Here is a 23,927-nt window from a genome sequence, read left to right as displayed (position 1 = left end):
ATACTACTATATATTTAGCTTTTAGGAAAATATATAACTCTAAAAAAAATACTTTAAATGTATACCTGTGATAATTGACAAATTTTGAGCATTGTTTAAATTTTTTTTACTATATAATTATTTATATATTTTCTCTTATTAGAGTATATATTTAAAAAAAATAATATTAGTATAAAAATTTGTATAATCTAAAAATCTAAATTTCAACCGATCCTTGTTAAAAACAAAATTAGCATAAATTTAATAAAAAGAGATAAAAAAAAAACTATAAAAAAATTCACAAAAGATTAAAGAGCCTCTTTATAAAATATATTAAGATATATAAGACCAGAGTAGAAAATTAGAGTATAACAAATATACATGACGTTCACACTGTAAAGTATATAAAATTTAAGTAAAATTAATTGTCAATATATTGTATATGTAATATTATTTAATGGTGATTATTATTCATATTAATATAAAAAATAAAAAATTTATTTGCAAAATTAATAACTAAAATTATTATGTTAAGTAATTTAACTAAATCAATTATATTATATGTATACAATAAATTTATAATAAAATAAATTATTTGCATAAAATACAAAATATAAATAAAAATAAATTAAATTTTATATATATAAATTTAATATAATATAAAATAATTTTATACGTATATTTAATTATATAATATCATATAATTAAAAAATTATTTTTTTACATTAATGACATAAATAATGATTTAAAAATAAATATAATTAGATAATTGTATAAAATATTTTACACTGTTAATGTATATAGTTATACAAATCCATGGTATTTAATTTTTAATATACAAATAAAATTTTTAAATTAAATAAGAAATCAAAGTTTGGCCATTTTCAGTTATCATCATGGTTCTATTCAGAACAGGTATAACATGACCAAGTGCAAATGAAGAATAGTTTTATTAATGAAAGTGAACAAACATGGTGCATGCGGATTTACACAGCGTAACTCTTGAGAAAATTCTCAAAAGTTGAATTTCATAAAAGAGCAAGCCATATATATAAATTAGCTTGGCTAATGTCCAATTAATTAATATCAATATACGAGGTGGTTGATGAAATACAATGCATTACTAGTCATCCTCGCAGCATTCAAAACAAGCTTATTGATCTTATTTCTAACATCACCATCCACACTCTGTTCTTCAAATCCATCCGAACACGTATTATAATTCGTTATAGCAGCACTCACCCATGTCTTTATGTTACTCATCTTGAAATCTTTGTCGCTACTCTCATACAAGTTCCCCATTTCAGAAATAGAATCTTTTATCTGCTCAACCGAATCTTTGAGGTTGCCGTAGCAGTCACGAACCACGGCTTTGGCCGGCGTCGTGAGGCTGCTACTATTGTTCTTGAGGATCTTGGAGACGGTGGTGGAGGCGGAGCGAGCCGCCTTAAAGGCGAGGCCGAGTGAAGTGTTGCAGAGCAGAAAAGGATCTGCTTGTATGGACAAAGCATAACGGTTGAGATTCTTGTAGCAAATTGAAGGGTATGTTGTTGTGTTGCATGAGCTTTTTATGTAGCTTTTGTAGTAATACGTTTGTGTATTATTAGGGGTGTTTTGGTAATTATTGGTAGAAGAAGAAGAAACAGAAGAAGAAGATTTGGATATAGAGAGAAGAACTAATAATAATAAGACAGGGTAATACATGGTAGCTGATGAGCGTGGAAAAACAACATTCACATCCATTGCTCTCTGATTGATGATTATCTCTCTCAGACTCTAATTGCATGTGAATATGTTCTTTCAACTGTCTTAAACTTGACGCATTTATAGGCAAGTGCCTTTCAGTTTCAATTCTATTTATAAAATAATTAGCCAGCCCATTTCCCTATATATAGATAAAATAAAGAGTAATAATATTATCATTGCTTGTATCTAATGATCTGGAATTCACTATATATATACATATTATAGCACATAATTATTTCTCTCTTTTAAATTTGGTCAGAAGCTATAACATAATTTATGCCTATGTATTACATCTATGTTAATTCAATTTTATATATATATATTCGTTGGTCAACCCTTATTTCGTAGGCACATACATGAGGTTTTAAAAAGACAAAGGCCCCGGCCCTGTGATTAAGGGGAATAGAAATAAAGCGTATATAACCGTTTTTTTGTTTTCATATATTGTATAATATAGGGTTTCCACCAATATAATTTATTGTGTTTTGGCCAATAATTTAACAATAATATTATTATATTGTTTTAGTCAACATAAATTAAAATTGCTGGTAGTTTAACTTTTCTAATAGTATTTATTATCATGAAAGAACATGGCTCTTGGGAAGAAGAGAAGAGAAAACGGGCATTGTGAGTTAGGAGGTGTTTAGGGCTGAATGAACATTGGTATCGGAAAAAAGAGAGTTGAAGAAAGAAGAGTCGGCACTCTATGTGAATATGACACATATGCGGATATGCCACGTGTCAAAAGTCCTAGAAGTCAAATATAAATATATAATACGCAAGCAATGTAGCACCAACGTGCGCCCATTTACATTTACATACAAGACTTTTAATTAGTTCTTCATTGTTCATTCAACTCATTTAAAATCAGCACTCTCATTGCGGCAATCTCTACAGTGCTCTATTTGATTCTATCTTAAATTGGTTTCCAGATTTTTAAGATAAGAGCTATTCTAGTACAGACGCTCATTTCATTCTGGTTTAAGAATATTGAACTCATTACACATGATTTAGAATATAACCAGTTTGGTTTTAGGTCAATTCATCGGATAATATAATAATATTTTTGTTCATGATAATATTATGAGAATATAAATTTTTAAAATTACATCGATTTTATTTTTGACATTATAAATTATAACAGAAAAAAATTTATCGAGTTAAACTACGTTTAAATAATGGTCATAAAAAACAAAAATTTTCATTTACTAAAAAGATCATAGATAAAAAAAAATTAAATAATAAATTTTTAGTTATTATTTTTATGTAAAATAGTGTAATTTTTTACTAATGATTAATTTTAACATTTATTATTTAAAATTTGATAGAACTAATTGATGTGTATACTTTTATATTTGATTAGGTGCGTGTTACGTCTGTTGCATAAATTAAAATAATTAATTTTCATGTTTGTTATTTAAAAATAATAATTTTTAATATATATATATATAATTAGATATTAGCATAAAAAAATTATATTAATAGTTATAAAATTAACTCAACATAATTTTTTTTTAAAATAATTCAACCTTGATTCTAATTATTAATCACAATATTAATATTCTCTCCAAAATATTTGAAAAAAAAAATAAAAATATAAATTAAAAAGATAAGCGGTAAAAAATTTAAATTAAATAAAAAAATTAAAAAAGTATACATGTAATAATAATAATAATAATAATAATAATAATAGTAGTTATAATAATAATATTTGTTTATGTGAATAATATTACAGGATATTTTTTAATTATAAATTTAATATATTTTTTATAATTTTATGAATTTATTTTTAAATTATATTATTTTATTAATGTATTTTTTATAATTTTTTTAGAGAGAAATAAATAATGAGAGAGAAAAGATAAACAAAAAAAAAGAGGAGGAGATAGAAAGTTTGTTAATTTTAGAGAAAAATATTTTATTTTAATTGTAACGAAAATATCTCGTCACATATATTTTGGTTTGTCAAATTAGTAATATAAAATATAACATATAAATTATAAATTATGTATAAAGTAGAAAGGGTAAAGTGAAATAAAAAAGGAGAGAGAGGTAGATAAGAGGATGCATAGACAAAAGAAATTTATTAATTTTAAAAAAATATATTTTATTTTAATTTTAATGAGAAAGTGTCAAGTGACACATTTTGATTGTTAAATTAGTAATATAATATAACTATACTTTAATTTTAATTTTAATTTATTTTTAATTATAATGACAAAATAACATATCACATATTTTGATTATTAAATTATAATTAATCATTGATAATAATATATAAGAGAAATAGAGTGAATAAAAGAATAGTGAGAGAGACAAAGAAAAGAAAAAAAAGCTCTTTAATTTAAAAAAAAAATTTCAATTACAATAAAAAAAAATAACATGAGAAATATTTTTATTATAAAATTAATAATATATAATAAATATTATAATTTTTTAAAAATTTTATTTAAGTAAAAAATTCCAAATTTTATTTTGATGATTATCACACCCTAATTCCTCTAATTCCGCTAATTCCTTATCAAACATGAAAGATTAGCTATACTTCAAAGATAAAAATTAAGGGCTCTTTTGTTTAAACCACTAATATATTATTAATCACTTTTAAAAGTAGAGATGACAAAGAATAGGATAGGAGTGGAACATTTTTCTATTTTGTGTTTTCTCCTAAATTTGCTTTTTATCCCCATATTTGAAAAATATTGTCCCCGGCCTATTTCTATTTTTTACGGATCTTCATTTTTCATGGCCGTATTTTTCATCTACCTATATTAATAGTTTATATGAAAGTTCTAATGAAAAGATAAAAAAAATTAAAAAATTAAAAACAATTATTAAACATATAAGAATACAGTCACACATCGATAAAAGTAAGGGTGGCAATGGGATGAATTTTTGCTCTATCCGATCCTGCCCCACCCTACAATAACCCGCATAGAATTCGACCTGCTCCTACTCGCAGGTAGTAAAAAGTTGAATCTTAACTCGCTTTCACGAGTACCCTCCCCGCCCCTATAATTATTAAAATTCAATAAATAAAACTAAATTTCAAAATTTATATAACCATCATCACATACATAATATAAATTAAAGCAAAAATTTAAATATAATACAATATTATTAATCATTTTACTAATTATTTTACATATATTACATATATTATATATTAAAATTATATATATTATATAAACCGGGGCGAGTATTACTTAAACTCGATCCCATCCCGCTCCGCCCAAAAACCCGTCTCAGTAAAAATCCGCTTCATGGGTAATTACTCGCTCCGAGCAAGTAGGAACGGGATGGGTACCCGCGGGTTCGGGTGGTATTACCATTCCTAGATGAAAAAGGAAAAGGACGTCACGAGCGGAGGCAATGAGACGATGAGGAGGTGATGACACGATGAGTACTGAGTAGGAGTGATGAGGGGTATGATTGTAACACTATGGGAGATTGAAATTTGCGAATTCTAGCCTTTTGGGGTGATTGGAGAGTGGGACGACACAGTATTAATGTTCTGGAGAAAAGGAAAAATACTTTTAAAAATAGGTTTAGGTTTTTCAACACACATGGTATGTGAAATGACTACTAAAAAATTTATATTAAAAATAATTATTAAATATATTTAAGTATATTTAATAATTCGGGGATTAGTGGGGATAGGGCGGGGATCCCCACTCGAGTTCTCATGTCTACTTCAAAGGAATTTTGGCTCCATTCCCACTTCCTGCGAAACAAATTTTCTGTCTTCGAATCCCTTTTTAAGATAATTCTTGCAAAAATCCCCACGCTTAAGAGAGTTTTGCCGTCCCTATTTAAATTAAAATAAGCTCTCACTTTCAATAAAATCACTAATCAACTTCTAATTATTATTAAGAGTAATGATAGAAAACTAATTTTTTTAAAGAATAAGAACTAATTTTTTTAAATATTTTATTTATTTTAAATTTTAAACTTTAAATTATAAATTTTCTAAAAATTGAGAATTATTAATTTTAAAAAACTTTATCTAATATAGTTAACTAAAAATTGGTCCTCTCTATGTTTTTTTAATTACTAATGTATGCCTACTTGAAACATGAAATTAAGCTCTCGCTTTCAATAAAATCACTATTTAACTACTAATTATTAATGAAATACTAATTGAAACAATGCAAGAAATTAAGTTCTATTTTTGATTAACATCTCTAATCCATTACAAATAAGTAATAATGACTCGTTAAGCTAAGCTATCCTTTTTATTATTGTTTCATAATAATTACTTTTTTCAGAAAAAAATTAGTGACTACAAATATAAATTAATTTTTTTTGGTCTGATAAAAATACTTTTTTAATTTGGATAAATATATAAATTATTTGAAATAATTATTTTTGGTATACCAATTGGGTCTAAGCCCAAAAAAAAAACTAAAAACTAAAGTGAGGGTAATAGCATTCCCCCTCAATCCTCATATCCAGTAGGGAGCTTAACTAGGGCAATGGGCCATAGTCCCCTCAAATTTTTTATAAAAAAATTAGTAGTAATTCTTTAAAAAATAAAAATTAATTTTATTGGTTTAATGCTTTATTATAATTTAGAATTTAGAATATTTAGATTTAATTTCCATCTCATGTCTTTATTGCATAATAATTTTTATAGTAGGCCTTTGTTGGCTTCACAACACATTTAACAAAAAAAAGTTATCTAACAAAAAGATATAAGAATAAAAAGTTTCCTTGCGTTTGCTGTCTTGTTTTTCATTATAAAATTAGGTATTTTTATTTATTTAATTTAATATTATTTTATATATTACTGTTTATTTAATTTAATTTTTTATATAATAAAAAATATTAGAATATTCAATAAGTATTAATATTATTGTATTTGTATAAATTGATAAAAAAATTAATAAATATTATAAATTTTAATATTTATCTTTTTATTTTTTTACATATTTTACAGGATATATATTCAAATTTTTATACAAAATAATGATGAAAAATCAAAGAATTGATGCATTTTTTAAGAAGAAAACTAATATTCAAAAAGGAGAATATATAACTTCTATAATATCAACACCTGTAAATAGTTGTTCTACTTTAATGAATCACGAAAAAAATGAGATACAATCTTCAAAAATTTAAAGAATTATATCAAATAAATTTAACGTTAAATTTTTTATGTTAAAATTTTGGCCCTAAAATTTTATTTCAAACTCCACCAGTGCTAATATCCTTCAACATCAAAGAAATAAGAACTTGAGCTAGCATGTCAACGAAGCCAAACAACCCAACTGCTTTTTTCCAATATTTTTTTTTCATTTAAATAAATTGGGTTCAATTTCGTCCCTCTTTTTCAATACTCTGGATGTTTAATTTCTAATGTTAACGTTTTTAATTATTAAAATATATATACACACGTGGAAAACAGGTAAGTAGTCAATTGGAGGAGAATGCAAAGATGTAGATACATCTTTACCCTGCTGTCTTCCACGTCATCAGATGACCGACACATCGTGTGGCTTCATATGGTGGCAGGTATTAATTCACTAATAAGGCTTTCAAATCCCAAATTAAAGACAAGGACAATGATGATTGATTTTGATGCATGTTTATCACTCTCACACTGAACACCAACCTTCAATAAATTTAGGTTTTTAAATAAAAGTGATTTTGCTGATGATCATTTACACTTATAGTAATATAACTAATCTCATGATTGCGATACGATCCACACATAATTTGCCATGACGTATATATAATACTACCTTCGACACAAAATATAATTGCATGCTTTTCACCACCCTTATTATACGTATATGCAGGGACGGATCTATTCATTTGGATGCAGGATAAATGTTTTCACTATAATTTAAAATTTTATTAAATAGTATATAATAATAATATTTATTTGTTTCTACTAAATTATTAAATTAAATTTTATAATAATTTTTTATTCAATTTTTAATACTTAATAGTTAATTTGAGAACTTCATATTAGATGTGATAATGATCAATTTTTAAATTTAAATAAGATTGATGTTCTTTCTTAAAAATCGACTCGAAAAAATATTATCTATCCATTTGTGTTTCTTCCTTTAAAATTAGTTTTAGTTTTTTTCATAATAACTACCCTAATTGAATGAAATTTTTTAACTATGAATATCATCGAAAGCTAATCGTATGAAAGTTGAGTTTTAAATGATTGTTTAATGACATATACAAAAAAAAGAGACATTTTGATTATATTGCCAAAGTTTTAAAATATGAAATATAAAAAATTAAATTTTAAATTATATGTTATTATTTAAATTAATATTTTAGTATTTTAATTTATAATTAGATATTTTGAAAGCTAATTATATTTTACAATAAAAAAATTTAATTATAACAATAATTATACTACGTATACATACAATAATTATTTGTACAAAATAAATCTTAAAATATAAATTAAAAATAAATTAAATAATATATATATTTATATATAAATTTATAGTAGATAATTTAATAATTAATTTTTTATGTAAACACAATATTTTTATTATAAAAATTATTATCATATTATATATATTTCACCATCACTATCAAAATTGTTTGGATCGTGACTGCGTATATGCCTAGCTGATAAACCTATATTAAAAGCAACTTCAATCTCTTATTATTATCATCAATATGAACGCCATTTCGAATGGAAGGACAACGCATTCGTAATTCACTGTTATTTCTCAAATTATGAAATTTTCAGTTAAGATCAAAGAAAAATAATAAATTTCACTGCAAATATAAAATCTTATAAAAAAGTTAATTGTCTCCGTGTCTTTCTGAAATTAGAGGAAATTATCTTCTATTATGTATTATTTTAATTATAATCATATTAAGTTTATACTAAAATTAATTATTAATATAAAATATAAAATATATATTAAAAATAAATTAAATAATATATGTATTTATATATAAATATATAGTAGCTATTTTTAGTAATTGATTTTTGTATATAAATAATATTTTAATTATTTTATATAAGTTTATTTTGCACACATTTTTTACACTTAAAATAATTATATATTAAGTCAATCTAATACATAGTTAAAGTTTGAATAAAATAAATTTTTAAAACACACATTAAATATACTTTAGAATTACGTACATAAGTATTTCTCAAGTTTTATTATAAATATAATCCTATTGAAAAAAAAAACGATGCAATAAGTTAATGATCTAGAATTCAATTCAACTACAATACTTGTGGCGACCAGGTCCAGAAACTAATGGCTCAACCCCCCTTCCCCTACAAAGTCCACTTATTCGTTACCTCACAAATTTCATGAGGGGATCAGAACCCAAAGCTACACGTACCCGACCTAGCCCAAGAACTAGGAGGGATCACATAATAACCCAAATCGAATCTTAGTTTAGGAAATACTTAAATGGTCATATCTATAATACTGTTGGCAAATGGCAACTTCTCACTCACAAAAGAATTCCGCTTACCATTCGGGATCCATCTTCTCACTATGCAAATAACTCTATGGTGGGGGAAAGTAACCGAAATATATAAGAAAATTTGTTTCATATGTTAAATATGTGCACAATTAAATTTATGACACGTTAATATATAAGAAAGATAAGATAATTACCTCTAATTAATTAATTCCAAAAAATAAAGAAGTAGTTGTCTGAAAAAGAATATAATTACGAATGGCGCGTGACAAACAATTTTATCTTGCAGGAGGTTATCTAGTTGGTTACCCGTTAGTTCGCCATCATTATATAATAGAAAAGGCTAATTCTAGGGCAAAAAATTAGAATAAGCCAAGACAAGTTGAGAACTACGTAAATAAGCCAAATTGAAATTCGTTTCAGTAATGAGCTAGGAGCTATATATATGTAATTCGAACCAGCTCGGTTTGAATTGGATTCCTTAGTAAATCGAACCAGCCAAGTTCGAATTAGGTTGATGAAAAGTTGGTTGTAATTCGAACCAGCAAGGTTCGAACTCCTTCTCCACGTAAACCGAAGTAGCTTAGTTCGAATTATAGGTAAGTAAAGTCTTCAAGTAATTCGAACCATCCTGGTTCGAATTACACTTATGCTGGGTTCTTAATAATTCGAACTACTCTGGTTCGAATTACTAGTGATTCGGCTATATAAGGAGTTCGAATCAGCCTCATTCGAACCATTCTCACCTTCCCCTACCCCACCAAATCTCAGAGAAAACGACTCAGATTCTCTCCGACGAAGACCTGAACGGAATACTCTGCTGATGGGGGACGATCCGGCACGGTTATATCGCTTGGACGGAGTCGCCCATATAGCTGGGGTCATCAACGAGGAGGTTAGTACGGAAATAACTTTGTTCTACCGGTACATGTGACTTAGTGGTTTTGCATGCGGGTTAGATGGTGGTTTAGTTGGTGGTTTATGTTAGTGGTTTATGTTAGTGGTTTAGGGTAATGGTTTATGTTAGTGGTTTATGTTAGTGGTTTACGTAAGTGGTTTACGTTAACGGTTTATGTTAGTGATTTATGTTAGTGGTTTATGTTAGTGGTTTACGTTAGTGGTTTATGTTAGTGATTTATGTTGGTGGTTTATCTTAGTGGTTTATGTTGGTAGTTTATCTCAGTGGTTTATGTAAGTGGTTTACGATAACGGTTTATGTTAGTGGTTTATCTTAGAGGTTGACGTTAGTGGTTTATGTTAGTGGTTTATGTTAGCGGTTTAGTTGTGGTTGTTTTATGTTAGATCTTCCATGTCAGTGGTTTATGCCGGTTTCTTATGTTAGTTGTTTATGCAAGTGGTTCTCGTTCTTGGATTTTTAAGCGGTCATATTTAGTACGATTTTTTGGTTTATGAATTATCGTGTTGAGTATGTTTGTCACTGGTAATTAAGTTGGTTATAATAATGCGGTTCATTTCTTCCGCAGCCTCAGCGATGCATCAGGAGCATGCGGCGGCAGCAGGGCATGCTCCTCAATGACAGATACGTTCTGTACCTGCAGATGGTCGGTCTATACCATCTTGCAAGTCTGAACGATAGATGGTTCCGGTTGGACGAGGCCCTTGTCAGTGCGTTCGTCGAGCGATGGCGTCCGGAAACGCACACGTTTCATATGCCGTTCGGAGAGTGCACGATCACACTCCAGGACGTGGCATACCAGCTGGGTTTGCCAGTGGACGGGCGTTACGTCAGCGGCTGCCTATCAGAGTTCCAGATATACATCCAGGGTGGCCGTCCAGCCTGGGTGTGGTTCGAGGAGTTGCTTGGAGTGGTACCTCCTCCTAGCCAGGTTCAGAAGTACGCGGTCAACTGCAGCTGGTTTCAGGAGACTTTTGGTGAGTGCCCGGAGGGAGCTGATGAGGAGACTATGCGTTGATATGCCCGTGCGTACACCATGATGTTGTTGGGCACGCAGCTGTTTGCGGACAAGTCCGGCAACCGCATTCACATCAGATGGCTTCCGTTTGTAGCTAGGTTGGAGGATATGGGGACCTACAGCTGGGGTTCTGCAGCACTGGCATGGTTGTACCGGTGCATGTGCCGAGTGGCGAACAGAAATGTTATCAAGCTAGCGGGCCCACTTCAGCTACTTCAGTCATGGATTTTCTGGCGATTTCCTCGGTTTAGGCCTGCAGGGTTTGAGACGTTCAGCTGGCTATTGGCCTCGAGGTACTGTACTAAGCCTTGTCTTTTTCAATTTACTATACATAACTACGTGTTCATTTATAATGTATTGGATACCCTAAGCACACATTTAAGTAGCGGTAAGACATGTGTATGATGCAGGTGGTCAGAGAGGCTACGGTGAACTCGGAGTTATCACGGTCATACAAAGTCACCGTGAAGCACCTGGCCGTCTTCAAGTTGGCCTCAATAGACTTCACCAAGTACTGACTGAATTGTTGTCCGGTTCCCATCTGAGCCTCAGCCTCTCTCCCCTTACGAACAAAGAGTTCCGCAAGCCTACCATATGTTGCCTTCACCAGGGAGGATACAGGGAGATTTCTGACACCCTTGAGTATTGAGTTAACACACTCGGAGATATTAGTTGTCATGTGACCGAATCTCCGCTCATCATCACGATGCTGAGTCCACAAGGAGTAGTCAATCCGGTTCGAATTATGATTGGTTTAATTCGAACCAGCCTGGTTCGAATTACTTTGTCAGCGTTCTCTCTCTATAATTCGAATCACCCTGGTTCGAATTATGTGCACTAGAAGTTCGAACCAACTTGGTTCGATTTATTAACAAAAGTCAACTTGTAATTCGAACTGCACTGGTTCGAATTACTAACAAATGCAGTTCGAATCATTTTGATTCGAATTATATTAATATACGTTCTGGCGCATTACTGAAACCATTTCCGGTTTGGCTTATATACGAAATTCTAAATGGCATTGACTTATAATGGTTTTTTGCCCCTAATTCTATGGTACCTATGAGTTAGTGTCTAAATTTTGCCTAACTTACTTTTTATAGTAGATTTTGATTTTTTAAAAATTATTTATTGTTATATCTTTTAAATTAAATATTATTTTTTAATTTTTTTTAATAAATAAGTACTAACTTTTAGACACCATAGCGTTCACCAGTAGAAAAGATTGATGTGTTAGCCAAGTTCATTCATAAAGAAAAAAGGTGTGCTTGAATTTTATATGTATTAGCATTTTTTTTTCTTCTTATAAGTGGGTTCATCATGACGTCAGAAGAACTGAAAGTTTGCATAAATGAGGTGTATTTCATGTGTGAAATTAGACATAAAATTCACAATAAAAAATAGTAATTCTAGCTCCATGAACTCTAGTAGTAATCAGTGTTTGTAATGTCCCACGCGCTTGGTTTCGCCAAAAATATCTCATGAACATTGTTCATGATATGATTGAACTAAACATTTGTTTGATATTTTTTATTACAATCATGCTAAGTAATCAATTAGAATACCCGTCAACAATAATTTATTATTGATTAACTAACAAACAAATCAATAAAATATTTAAAATTAAAAAAAAAATTAAAATCTAAAAAAATAATATCTAAAATCAAATAAAAATAAACATTTTAAATTATTATAAAAAATATTTAACCTTTAACAAAGAAAATTCAAAACCTAACCAAAAAAAAAAAAACAACTAAAATTATTATAAAAAATTATCCAAAATCTAATTAAAAAAATTCAAAATTTAAACACAATAAATACTCTTTTTAATTTAGAATGTTTCTTATACTTGAATTTTAGATTTTAAAGTTTAGTTGTTTTGTACGTTTAAATGTATAATAAAAAATAAATAAATAAATAAACTATTAAAAAAAGAAAACATAATATGCGATGTTTCTTATACTCGAATCTCGGATGTTAAAATTTTAAAAGTATTGAATAATTTTTTGAGAATATACAATTAAAAATAAATAAAAGTAAATAATTAAAAACGAAGGTATATTTAACTTTTAGAAGTTTTTTATATCTACATTTCAAATATTTAAATTTTAGAGATTTCGGATATTTAAATGGAAAAGTCTAGGGAGCCAACAACTTTATTAAATTCTGGCCAGCATATAACTAGTAAAAAAAAAGTGAGTAATCCTATACCATTAGATGAAATCTCACACCATTAAAAATATCATTGATGGCTACTTGATGGCTACAAATCAAAAAAATTACTGACTTCCGAGCATTCCTCTATTTAAATTTTAGAAATTTCAGATATTTTTGTTAAGAATGTATCTATCGTCGTCGTCATCGCGTTTGCAGGTATCTTGCCATCTATTGTCATCCTCTCTCACCCCTCTTTTTACATTGCTGTTTAAAAGAAATGTCTAAAAAATCACAAAAAAATATTTAAAATTATTAAAAAAAGAACATCTGAAATAAAAAAATCTAAAATTTAATAAAAAAATATTTAAAATATTAAATGAATCTAAATCCAAACAAAATAAAAAATTCAAAATTATTAAAAAAATTAAAGAAGGTTCGAAATTTAACAAAAGAAACATTTGAAATCTAATAAAAAAGATATATTTAAAATCATTTTAAAAAATTCAAAATCTAATAAATTGAGACATAAAAAATTACTAGAAAAAAAACATTCAAAATATAAAAAAAAAAGAAACATCGGAAGAAATATTTAAAATTAAAAAATATTATTCAAACCCTAAAAAAATATCTAAAATATATATATAAAACAAAAAACATCTAAAACCTATAAAAAAGACACATCTAAATCTAGAAAAAAATATTTAAAATTATTAAAAAGAATCATAAAAAACCTAAAAAGAAAAAGAAGAAGAAGGAAAAAGAATAGTTTTAGGGTCAACAAATTTTGTGATTTATAGTAATTAATTTGTTATTATTAGTATTTTTAATGGTGTAAATTATATCTAATAGTGTAAAATTACTCATTTTTTTAAACCAAATTTTAATAAAAATATTGACCTCCTAAACTTTGACTTTTTAAAATTATAAAATAATTTTTTTTAAAAAGTGCTGCTATATTAATAAATTGGTTGCATATAGAATTAGTTCTCTTTTTTATTAATTATCAAATATTAAAATAAAATGCTATGGAAGAGAGCACAATCATAAGGTAAGAAAACATCACACCATGTCACTGTATATATACACCTTACGTTGGTGAATCAATAAGATTCCATATCAAATATCACTTTCCTGTACTTTTTCCCCCTCTCTGTTATTAAGACAAGACATCAAGCTTAAATATTATTTTTTATTTTTTATTTTTATCTAGCTCTTGATGAGCACCTTCACTTAAATTATGCATACTTATCTCAAATAAGGAAATCAAATAAACTTCATTCCACATGATGACCACATGCATTATACAATACATACAAGGTATAACATTATATAATTCACTCGTTTGCTCAAGCCTTAACTTATAATTAAGCATGATTGCATGAACACTATATATATATATATATACAATAAATTATATTAATTAATAGTTCACACACTTACACTGCAAAACCAACATGATGATGCTAACCTTGAAGATCAGCATCTCACTTCATCATTTTAATACTTACACGAAGATACAAGAAACATTAGGTAGTTTGAGATTTAACTAAACTTTTTAACATAATACGTGACAATATCTTAACCATGTGAATAGTCACCTTTTAATAATTAATTTCCACAAACTATGTATACTTAAGGATGGCCATTAGCGAGCTGATTAATCAAAGCCAAGGCATTACTAGTGAGTTGCGCCACCTCGATGATGCGGCCACGGACGGCGGTCTTAACATCTCCGGCGACAGAACTAGGGGTCTGTTGGAAGCCATCAGTGCAGGTGGTATCATCGGTCAAAGCAGCGCTGACCCAAGTTTGAACATCACTCATGGTTCCTTCAAAATTACTTGTCCTCAAATGACTCATTTCTCCAATCGATTTTGTGAGCTCCTCCACGGAATCAGCCAAAACCTCCATGCAGTCCTGCATAGCCGCCGCGTCTCTCCCCCTCAGGCTGCCGCTCCTCGCCATCGTGGACATGGCGGCCGAGGTCGATTTGGCCGAGGAAAGAGTGACATTGAGGGCTGTCCCCGTTAGAAGAACGGGGTTTGTTTGAATGAATGCCGCATGCTTCACCAGCGAAGTGTAGCATAGTTTTGGGTATGTTGTGGAGCTACATGAGCTTCTAATGAATACTGTGTTTGATTGTCGGAATTCTCTCCCTTTTGCTTCACCAAAATTTGTGACGGTTAAAACAATTACCAGAAGGATTGTCACAACACACTTGGAGTTAGAAGAACGAATCATTGCATAATCCATCTTAATTATTTATGTATCTCTCTTCTCTCTCTCTCTCTCTCTCACTCACACACAATGAGAATGTATGTAGTTAATTGTTTGATGGAAAAATTTGGGAAGGAATGAACCTATATATATAGGCATAGCACTCAAGTATACGAAAATGAAATATCTTGGGTTGTTAGGATTTCATTGTACGTGTTACTTGTTAGTTAACTATATATTACAACATTAATTAAACCATTAGGGAGATATTTTAGAGCCACTGTTTAAAGAATTCTATTCAATTTGTGGCCCATATCGTGCTACTTGTATCAATCAACTCAGTCTTCAATTTTATTTGTACTAAATTACCGAATATTTATTAATATATTTACAGAAGTTCACTTTCAGAGAATAAGAAACTCAAAAAATTGTTACATACATGATCCCAAAATTAAAGGATCCAATACAAAGCATAACGTTTTCTGATAACTATCACTTGTGTTAGGTTTCATAATTTTAATTATTTGTGTGTGTGTGGTTTTTTTTTTTTTTTTTTTTTTTTTTGAGGTGAAGCTAAGGCATTCAATTAAGAGGGGTACGGTACTGATTGATACTCTGATTTTTTTTTTTTTTTTTTTTTTATGAATGAAGAACATAGTGCGGTTTCAATAATTGGGGCCAATGGTGGGGTTCTTGGCTCCCCTCAATTAAAGGCTAAAACACTGACCTCCATGCTGCATGTGGGTAGGGCCTCTTCCTAGGCCCAATTGAATGTAACATATCACATTGCCCCCCAATATTGATTTTCTTTTTTTTTTTTAATACTTTTTTATAGATAGAGTTTAATTTTGATTCACTGACAGTATAAAGCGTTTTATATTGTCGTGCAATTACATCTGTTTTTTTGAATGACCATTTATACGATTAATAAAAAAAGTAGTTATTTTTTACTAATATAGCGTTACGTAATTGAATACACATGTAAAACTGCTTTACATTGACAACGTATCAAAATTAAATTCTACTGAATATTTTATTTTGAGAAAAGTTTATTGTATTCTATTGGACACCATATTAGAGCATCCAAATTTATCATTTATTTTCTTTATTTCACTATTTTCCTTGCTAAAAGTTATAGATCGAATTTTCTAAAATATCGAAAACTAAAACAAAAGTTGATATTCAAAATCTTGTTTGGTGTCAAAAGTCAATTTATCAAATATAAGATTTTTACTGCATTAATATTGCTCTGATATTTCATATTAGACTCGAGTATTATTTTTAATATTATCCGTCAAGTTGAATACAATTGGACGCACTTCCTGCTTCGGAGCGCCAAACGATCATGTATAAACTTACACGTTTCAAATCCAAATACGAAAAATGATATTTGTATAATCATTTTGGTTATGTATATTAGACAGTATGTAGATAATTATTTATTTGTGCAAGTTGATAGTCAAATGTTATTGCATTGGTAGCTTATGAAAAAATTGTAATGTTTTCAATAATAGGAAGAAGAATAAAATTGTGGTGGAATATATTAATAAGTAGACTTCACAGCATAATTTTACGAAAGAAACAAAATGTAGAACAACCTTTTGATGATGATTATCCAAATAACAAAGTTGTTTCAAATCGTCCACTTGATCTTGTATTTTGGATGTATGTATCATTTTCCTTTTTTTTTTCCCTCCCTATACGTTTCCTTCAAAATGTTAGATTAGAGTAATACTTTATATTAATTGGAAAAACTACCATTTGTACCCATGAATTTTGTGAATATTGACAAAAGTACCCATCAAACAAGAAAACTAATGTTGTACCCATAAAAGATGAGTTCCGTATGACAATAGTACTCAAACAGTATTTTTTCGTTAACTTTTTAATAAAATTTCCAAATTACCCCTTCTATCTTCTTCCCCAAACTCTCTCTCTCTCTCTCTCTCTCTCTCTCTCTCTCTCTCTCTCTCTCTCTCTCTCTCTCTCTCTCTCTCTCTCTCTCTCTCTCTCTCTCTCTCTCTCTCTCTCTCTCTCCCTCCAAAATGCTTCAACGCACTCTAACCAAACTTCGGCGTTTCGTTTTACATCACTAAACGCGGTTTCAATTTCTTGCTAGGGTTCCCAAAAATGGAGGTGAAACTCACCAAATCGGCAATTACGAAGATGTGCGAGAATTCCAGTTCGACTGAGGATCTGAAGCCGATTTTGCAAGTAATGGACTTCAAACTTGTGTAGTCGCAATAGAACAATACCGAGAGATTCCGTTTGATTCTCTCTGATGGCTCCCATTACCAGCAAAGCATGCTCGCTATGCAAAAGAACGATTTGATCCATTCTGGCAAGTTGCAGAGAGGTACTATCATCGTTCTCAATCAGTACACATGCAGCTTTATTCAGGGCCGATCGTATGTGTTGTTTCTCCCTTTTTCTCTTTGTGTCTTAGCTATCAATTTTATCTTTTTAGATTTGGAGTCAGCGGAAAGGTGATGTTGCTTTGGATTGAGAAGATTTTCTGGGGGTGGTGGTTTGTTAAAGGTGGTTCTTTATTGTGTTATTCTCTTATCTTCTGGTGTGTTTGACAGCTTTAATATCTATTCTTGTTTATTCAAGTTTTGATGAAGTTCAATCTGTTTTGTGTTCTGTCCTCCGGGTTTCCAAGTTTGTGTTGTCTTTGAAATCTCATGAATTTTAATGCTTCGAAAAATGGGATCTTTGGAAGGAGGATGATTGGGAATTGTGTGATAGCTGAAGAATTAAATGAAAGGAAATTAATTTTATATTCTTCATGCCTGGTGGCTGGCAGCAGCAGAGGAGGAAGACGAAGGATGGGGGTTGTGAAATTTGAAATTTGGGGAAGAAGATAGAAGGGGTAATTTGGGAATTTTATTAAAAAGTCAACAAAAAATCACGGTTTAGATACTATTGTCACACAGAACTCATCTTTCATGGATACAACGTTAGTTTTCTTATTTGATGGGTACTTTTGTCAGTGTTCACAAAATTCATGGGTACAAATGGTAGTTTTTCCATATTAATTCTTAAAAAAATTTTAATATAATATTTTGGTAACTAATCAATTTTAATTTTCTAAACTAGTTTTTAGATTTTTTCTTCCTCAAACAATTCAGTCCTAATATTAGTAAAAGGTATCAAAACTTGGTGAGAGAGGTAAAGAAGGTGATGGAATTGAGAGAAAAATTAAAGCAGAGAAAATATAAACAGTTTCTTCAGAGAAAATTGAAAAATAAAAAAATGTGAGATACAATTAGTTACAAGGATTATTGCTAACTGATCCGGTAGTTATAACTCGGTCCAACTATGTCTATAAATTGGAATTCAAATATAATAATAAACATGACTTATCTTCAATTTAGAAAGAATCTCGCTGATAATAACCCACTCAGAAACAAACTAAGATAGTTACCGAAAAATAAGGTAAATATCTCAATCTCTTTATAGAAGATTACACTCTATAAATACTGAACCCTAACTATGTAAAAGAGACGCTATTCACTCTGAGTAATATTATACTTATCTCATACTTCTACTAACTTGAGCGTCGGAGTGTCTTTGCAGGTGTCTGATGCCGCCGTTTCTCTTGAAGTTGACGTATACCTCTCCCACTTCAGGTGAACGAGAGCTCAATCTCTGAACAAGACGAGTTACACCTCAAGCCCGGCTTACTACGCAGGAACATTTGGCGTCTACCGTGAGGTCGAGTTTACTTAACCCCATTATCATCTTTTCTGTCCAATTACTTACCTTATTTTGCAGGTTTTAATCAATGGTAGAAAAGCAAAACAATCCACCTCCACAACTTCCTACTATAGCCAAACTATTAGTGATCAAGGAATCACTGAAAGCATAAATTCAAAAGTTAACCGAACTTGTGAACCAAAACGAACAAGGTGATGAAGAGGACCAAAGAAATTCTAGTAATAGTGACAGTGGTGATGATCACACTTTGGGAATAACGACCGTGCTTTAGTTTTAACTGATGAATTTAAAACATGAATTTGAAATCCTTTGTACAAAAAGAAAAATTTGAAATTACTTCGGAAAACAATCGAAAGACGAATGACCGCAACAAATCAAATTGATAAGGCATTATACCACGATAATACAATGTGTACCCATAACCTAATCTACTTATATAATTCTTTTACTTTAATTTTTAATACGACATGACCTCTTATAAGGTATATACTACTCTATATACTTGAACAGCTTCACTTTTATATATCTTACAATTTTATATATCAACCTAGGACACACTATATGTAAAATCTGAATAATTAATAAATAATTAACTTATAAATTAATATTTATTCTATAAAATTAGAAAATTAAATTTTATAGTTTAATGAGATAGAGCTAATTAAAACAAGATTTTTGACACTAATGTTAAAAAATTTGGCCTAAAATTGGGCCAAACGAGCCGAATCGGACAAACTGGGCCCGTATTGGGCCCAAGGCCCAGCCGAATATACTTAAACACATGAGCTTCAGCTCATTACCCTTCTTCTTCATTACTTTCACGCTGGAAAACATGAAAGGGGGGAGATTATCAACTCCAAACCCTTGGCTTCAAATCAAATTGCCATAACATCCAACTCCGAGCTCCGATTGCCGCACCGTTTGCGACTACGCGACTACCGCGTCGAGCTTTACAAATCCATCAGAACAATTTCATAGGAACATCTCATTTCTCATCTCAGATGCTCTGCCCCTAATTTTTGAAATTTATGAGTGTATGTTGAGATTTTGTTGGTTTGGTGTTTTAGATTCGAATTAACTTGCGGAAATTATCGGGTTTGGCTCACTTGAGCTGTGAACTAGGTAAGCACCCTCAACCTTTTTGTGTAATGTTAAATTAGTGAACTCTATATTGATTATAGTGGTAATTATAATCTTAGATTGAAAATTAATTGTGGGTTGGAGTCAATTTGAGAAAATGGAAGCTTGAGATCAAGTTTTGGAAGCTAGGTTCATTTGAGAGGGGCTGAGGTTGACAAACTTGTTGTGTGGTATACTGTGAGGTGTTCCGGGTTTATCGGGGAATCGACCAAGGTATGGTTTCAGTTTCTCATAACTAAAATATAATGTGTCGTGAAAACTTAGGTTAGTTGACCATAAGATAAGCATTGAATTGTTTATGTTGTTGTTGGTTGAGTTTGAATATTGCGTATGTGGTTAGTCATTTTGGAAGTTGTGATTGAGGCTCTCATGAATAATGTGTGTAACTTTGTAGATGATATTGGTTGATATGCATAATGATTAGTAATTTGAATATTATTTGAACTTGAATTATTGAAGTTGATATTGATGAAAGTGGAGAATTGGTAGGTTGGGGATGAATAAGGAAGTTGGAAATATGAATTGGAAGTGCTTGATGCTGTATGGTAAGGTTTGGGTTGGTTTTTGAAAGGTTTGAAATTAGTATGTTTTGAAAGTTGAGGTTTGTAAATTTTAATAAAAACTATGATTTTTGACCAACTTTGGTGGAGCATAACTTGGTCTTTGAACCTCCGATTTTTATCAAACTTCTCTAAAAAGAAAAATTGGTTCGAGAGGTTTACACCATTCGAAGAACAGAGGAAAAATGTTTTAAAACGAGAAAGTTATGCGCAATCAAAGTTTGGTGTGCAAAATAGAGATCCTGGACTTGGCAGCTTTTTGAAACTTCTACTATGCATGCATACGTGAGGGACATGCGCGACGCAGCCATTGGGCATTGCCCAGAGGGTTCGCATATGTGGGATGTGTGTCGCGTACACGGACGTGGCGTTTTCCTTAGTTGCGTACGCGACCACATGGCACGTGACGCGAGCAATACTCTCGGGTTGAGGGGCTCGCGTACGCGAGAGGTCGAATTTTTGCAAAGGCACGTACGCGAAGGACGACTTGCAACGCGAGCAATCGTTACGGGTCGCACTCCTCGCGTACGCGAGCAGGGGTCGCGTACGCGAGCCCCTATTTTTCCAAAACATTGACTTTTGTTTCTAAATGCATTCCTCCAGCTTTCAAAACCTTTTTAACTCTTATTTAAAGTCTGGTAAGTGAAATTTGGGTAGTGAAGTATAATTAAGACTGTGAGGAAGGTAACTTATTGGTGAAAAAAGAGGTAAAGTAATGATGAAACATGGCTGTGGATGATGATAGGAATTCACGGATGATAATGGCAGAAGTGCTGATTATGTATTGAGCCGGAGGGCTATATTGATAAATGAATTATGGCTGATAATGATTGTATGATTATTGATTGATTATGTGGTTTGATGCACTTTCAAATATCTGAGATACGAGTTTCCCTGGGTGAAAGCAGTGGCTTGCCATCACATGCTCCAGGTTGAGACTCGATACTCTGCTGACCCTATGTCGTAAGTGTGGCTGGACAGTTAGACCTTTCCGGATGAGCTCGCCCCATGGATATAAGCTGATGTGTGTTATATGATTATGAATGTTTATGATATGAGATTTGGGGATGCACGACAGAAGGACAGTTCAATGGTTAGCTACCAGGACTTGTCGGGTTGGCTATATAACCAACATATGAGACTCATCAGCCATAGGACAGACATGCATCATATGTATCTATGTGTTTGTTTGGAATGTTTAACTAATTGCATAAACTACTTGCTATCTGTTTATCTGCTGTATTTGAATCCTAATTGTGATTTTCTTGCATGTAATAATTGTGTTTGAAACAAATGATTCTAGTGGCGGTTGGGAGGTTTGGAGGAGTTGGAAAGGGAGTATTAGATAGAATGAAGAAGATCCTTAGTTAGTTGCCTAATCTATTTTTGGTTTAGTTATGTTTTATAAGATTAAATCATATGTTGAAATTTCTAAGATCGCCTTCAGTTTTTTCGAGATATTATATGTCAGAGATATGGGTACTGTTACCATGCTGAGAATCTCTGGTTCTCACCCATACATATTTTTATGGTTTTCAGATGCAGGACGTGAGGCACCTCGTTGAACCATATTGAAAGCTTCTGATAGCAATGATCTTTGTGCTTTTGAGCTTTATTTTGGCTTGATGTTTGGCTCCTCTGAAGTTGTTGATTTACTTTAGAGAAAAAAGTAATGCAATCTAAACCCTTAATAATATAAATGGTTCTGATCATTTTAAATAAATAAATAATAAATAAATACATTAAAAGAAATTAAAAGAGGACTTTTTAATATGGTTCTTTGGAGATTGTGTGACAATTGCAGCAGCTTCCAAGACCAGCATGATTTCTTCTTTTTATTTCTTCTTTTTATTTCATCTTCTTTCTCTTTTACTTCGTTTTTTCTTTCTTTTTCTTCAACAAAAAAGAGAAATTTTATTTCTAGTTCTATTTTTTCACAACATTTAATTCTCTTTTTATGTTTTATTATCATGTTCTTCCATGATATTGTTGCTGTCTTCGTTATCTTCTTCTTTATTTTTATCTTCTGTAACTCACATTTAAAGTTTTGTTATGAAAGAGATTAATGGTGACCACTAGTGATTTTTTTTATCTTTTTTGAATCCTTAACATTTTTCTGAAAAGTCTGGTAAAAAAAAATAAATTAATTTAAAATGGGTCAAGAAATATTTTTTTTATTTTAATATAAAAAATACTCATGTAAATATGCTCGATATCTTTTAGATAAATGTACTCAATTTTTTTTTCATACTTGATAAGAATGTAACTGAGAACAAATTAAAGGGTGTTTAGAGTAAATAATGATGTGATGTTGGTTTAATAGATCTCTAATAATTTTATATTGATATAAATTAAATTAATTTATTTATATTTTTATGTGATTTAATGTGTTTATGATTCTTGTTTTATGTCTAATGTTGTAGTTTAAATTTAAATGTGTGACTTGTTAATCTTAATTTGAGTAGCCTATACTTATCATTCTCATTGTATTGATGTAGAACAATAAATATAATAAAGTGAAAGAAAATATATTATGATCAGAATAGACAAATAGTAAAAAATATAAACAAAACAATCATATCAAATTCCTTAAAGTCATTCATTATAAATTCCAAAAGAAAAATTGCAAAGTTCAAATAAATAGCTTTTCATTCTATCATTTAATTATCTAAATTTGGTGTTGTAATTTGACTCCATCTATTGCTGTAATTTGATTCCATGATTGATCAGTGATGTGTTAATATGAATAAAGTGGCAAAACAACTTGATTTTCAGGATTTGAAGTGAAAATTTCAGCCTGCAATGTAAACACTATTATAAGAAAAATAATAATACAGAAGAACTTCAATAAATTTTAAAAACGTTAAAAAATGATAATAAGAAATAAAAAATATTACAACCTGACAAATTTGGGTGGAATGTTTCTTTGTTAACGCCATTCTCTTATTTGATTGTTTTCAACCCAACTCGAGTCTTTTTCTGCCTTTTCGTCCTTTTTTTTTCAACCCTTTCACATTTTCAAGTAATCTTTCTAATGCATCTCCATCAGCTA

General features: G+C 30.1%; 2 protein-coding genes across 2 annotated transcripts; both read right to left on the bottom strand.

Annotated features, from left to right (window-relative positions):
* Nucleotides 1–910: 910 nt before the first annotated feature.
* Nucleotides 911–1,808, bottom strand: LOC112735772 (21 kDa protein-like). Its single transcript, XM_025785277.3, has one exon. It carries the CDS (start codon nucleotides 1,720–1,722, stop codon nucleotides 1,066–1,068), a length of 657 nt encoding a protein of 218 aa, XP_025641062.1. The 5' UTR covers nucleotides 1,723–1,808; the 3' UTR covers nucleotides 911–1,065.
* Nucleotides 1,809–14,612: 12,804 nt separating this feature from the next.
* On the bottom strand, nucleotides 14,613–15,585 carry LOC112737395 (21 kDa protein). Its single transcript, XM_025787287.3, has one exon. The coding sequence runs from the start codon at nucleotides 15,489–15,491 to the stop codon at nucleotides 14,871–14,873; it is 621 nt and encodes a 206-aa protein (XP_025643072.1). The 5' UTR covers nucleotides 15,492–15,585; the 3' UTR covers nucleotides 14,613–14,870.
* Nucleotides 15,586–23,927: the final 8,342 nt, after the last annotated feature.

This window comes from Arachis hypogaea, chromosome 13, assembly GCF_003086295.3.
Source record: "Arachis hypogaea cultivar Tifrunner chromosome 13, arahy.Tifrunner.gnm2.J5K5, whole genome shotgun sequence".
Lineage (NCBI taxonomy): Eukaryota > Viridiplantae > Streptophyta > Magnoliopsida > Fabales > Fabaceae > Arachis > Arachis hypogaea.
Note: the sequence above shows the minus strand (reverse complement) of the source record. Positions and strands in the feature narration are given on the sequence as shown.

What these genes read in the sequence shown, in the direction of transcription:
- LOC112735772 (XM_025785277.3), bottom strand. Translation starts at nt 1,722, where the DNA reads ATGGATGTGAATGTTGTTTTTCCACGCTCATCAGCTACCATGTATTAC.
- LOC112737395 (XM_025787287.3), bottom strand. Translation starts at nt 15,491, where the DNA reads ATGGATTATGCAATGATTCGTTCTTCTAACTCCAAGTGTGTTGTGACA.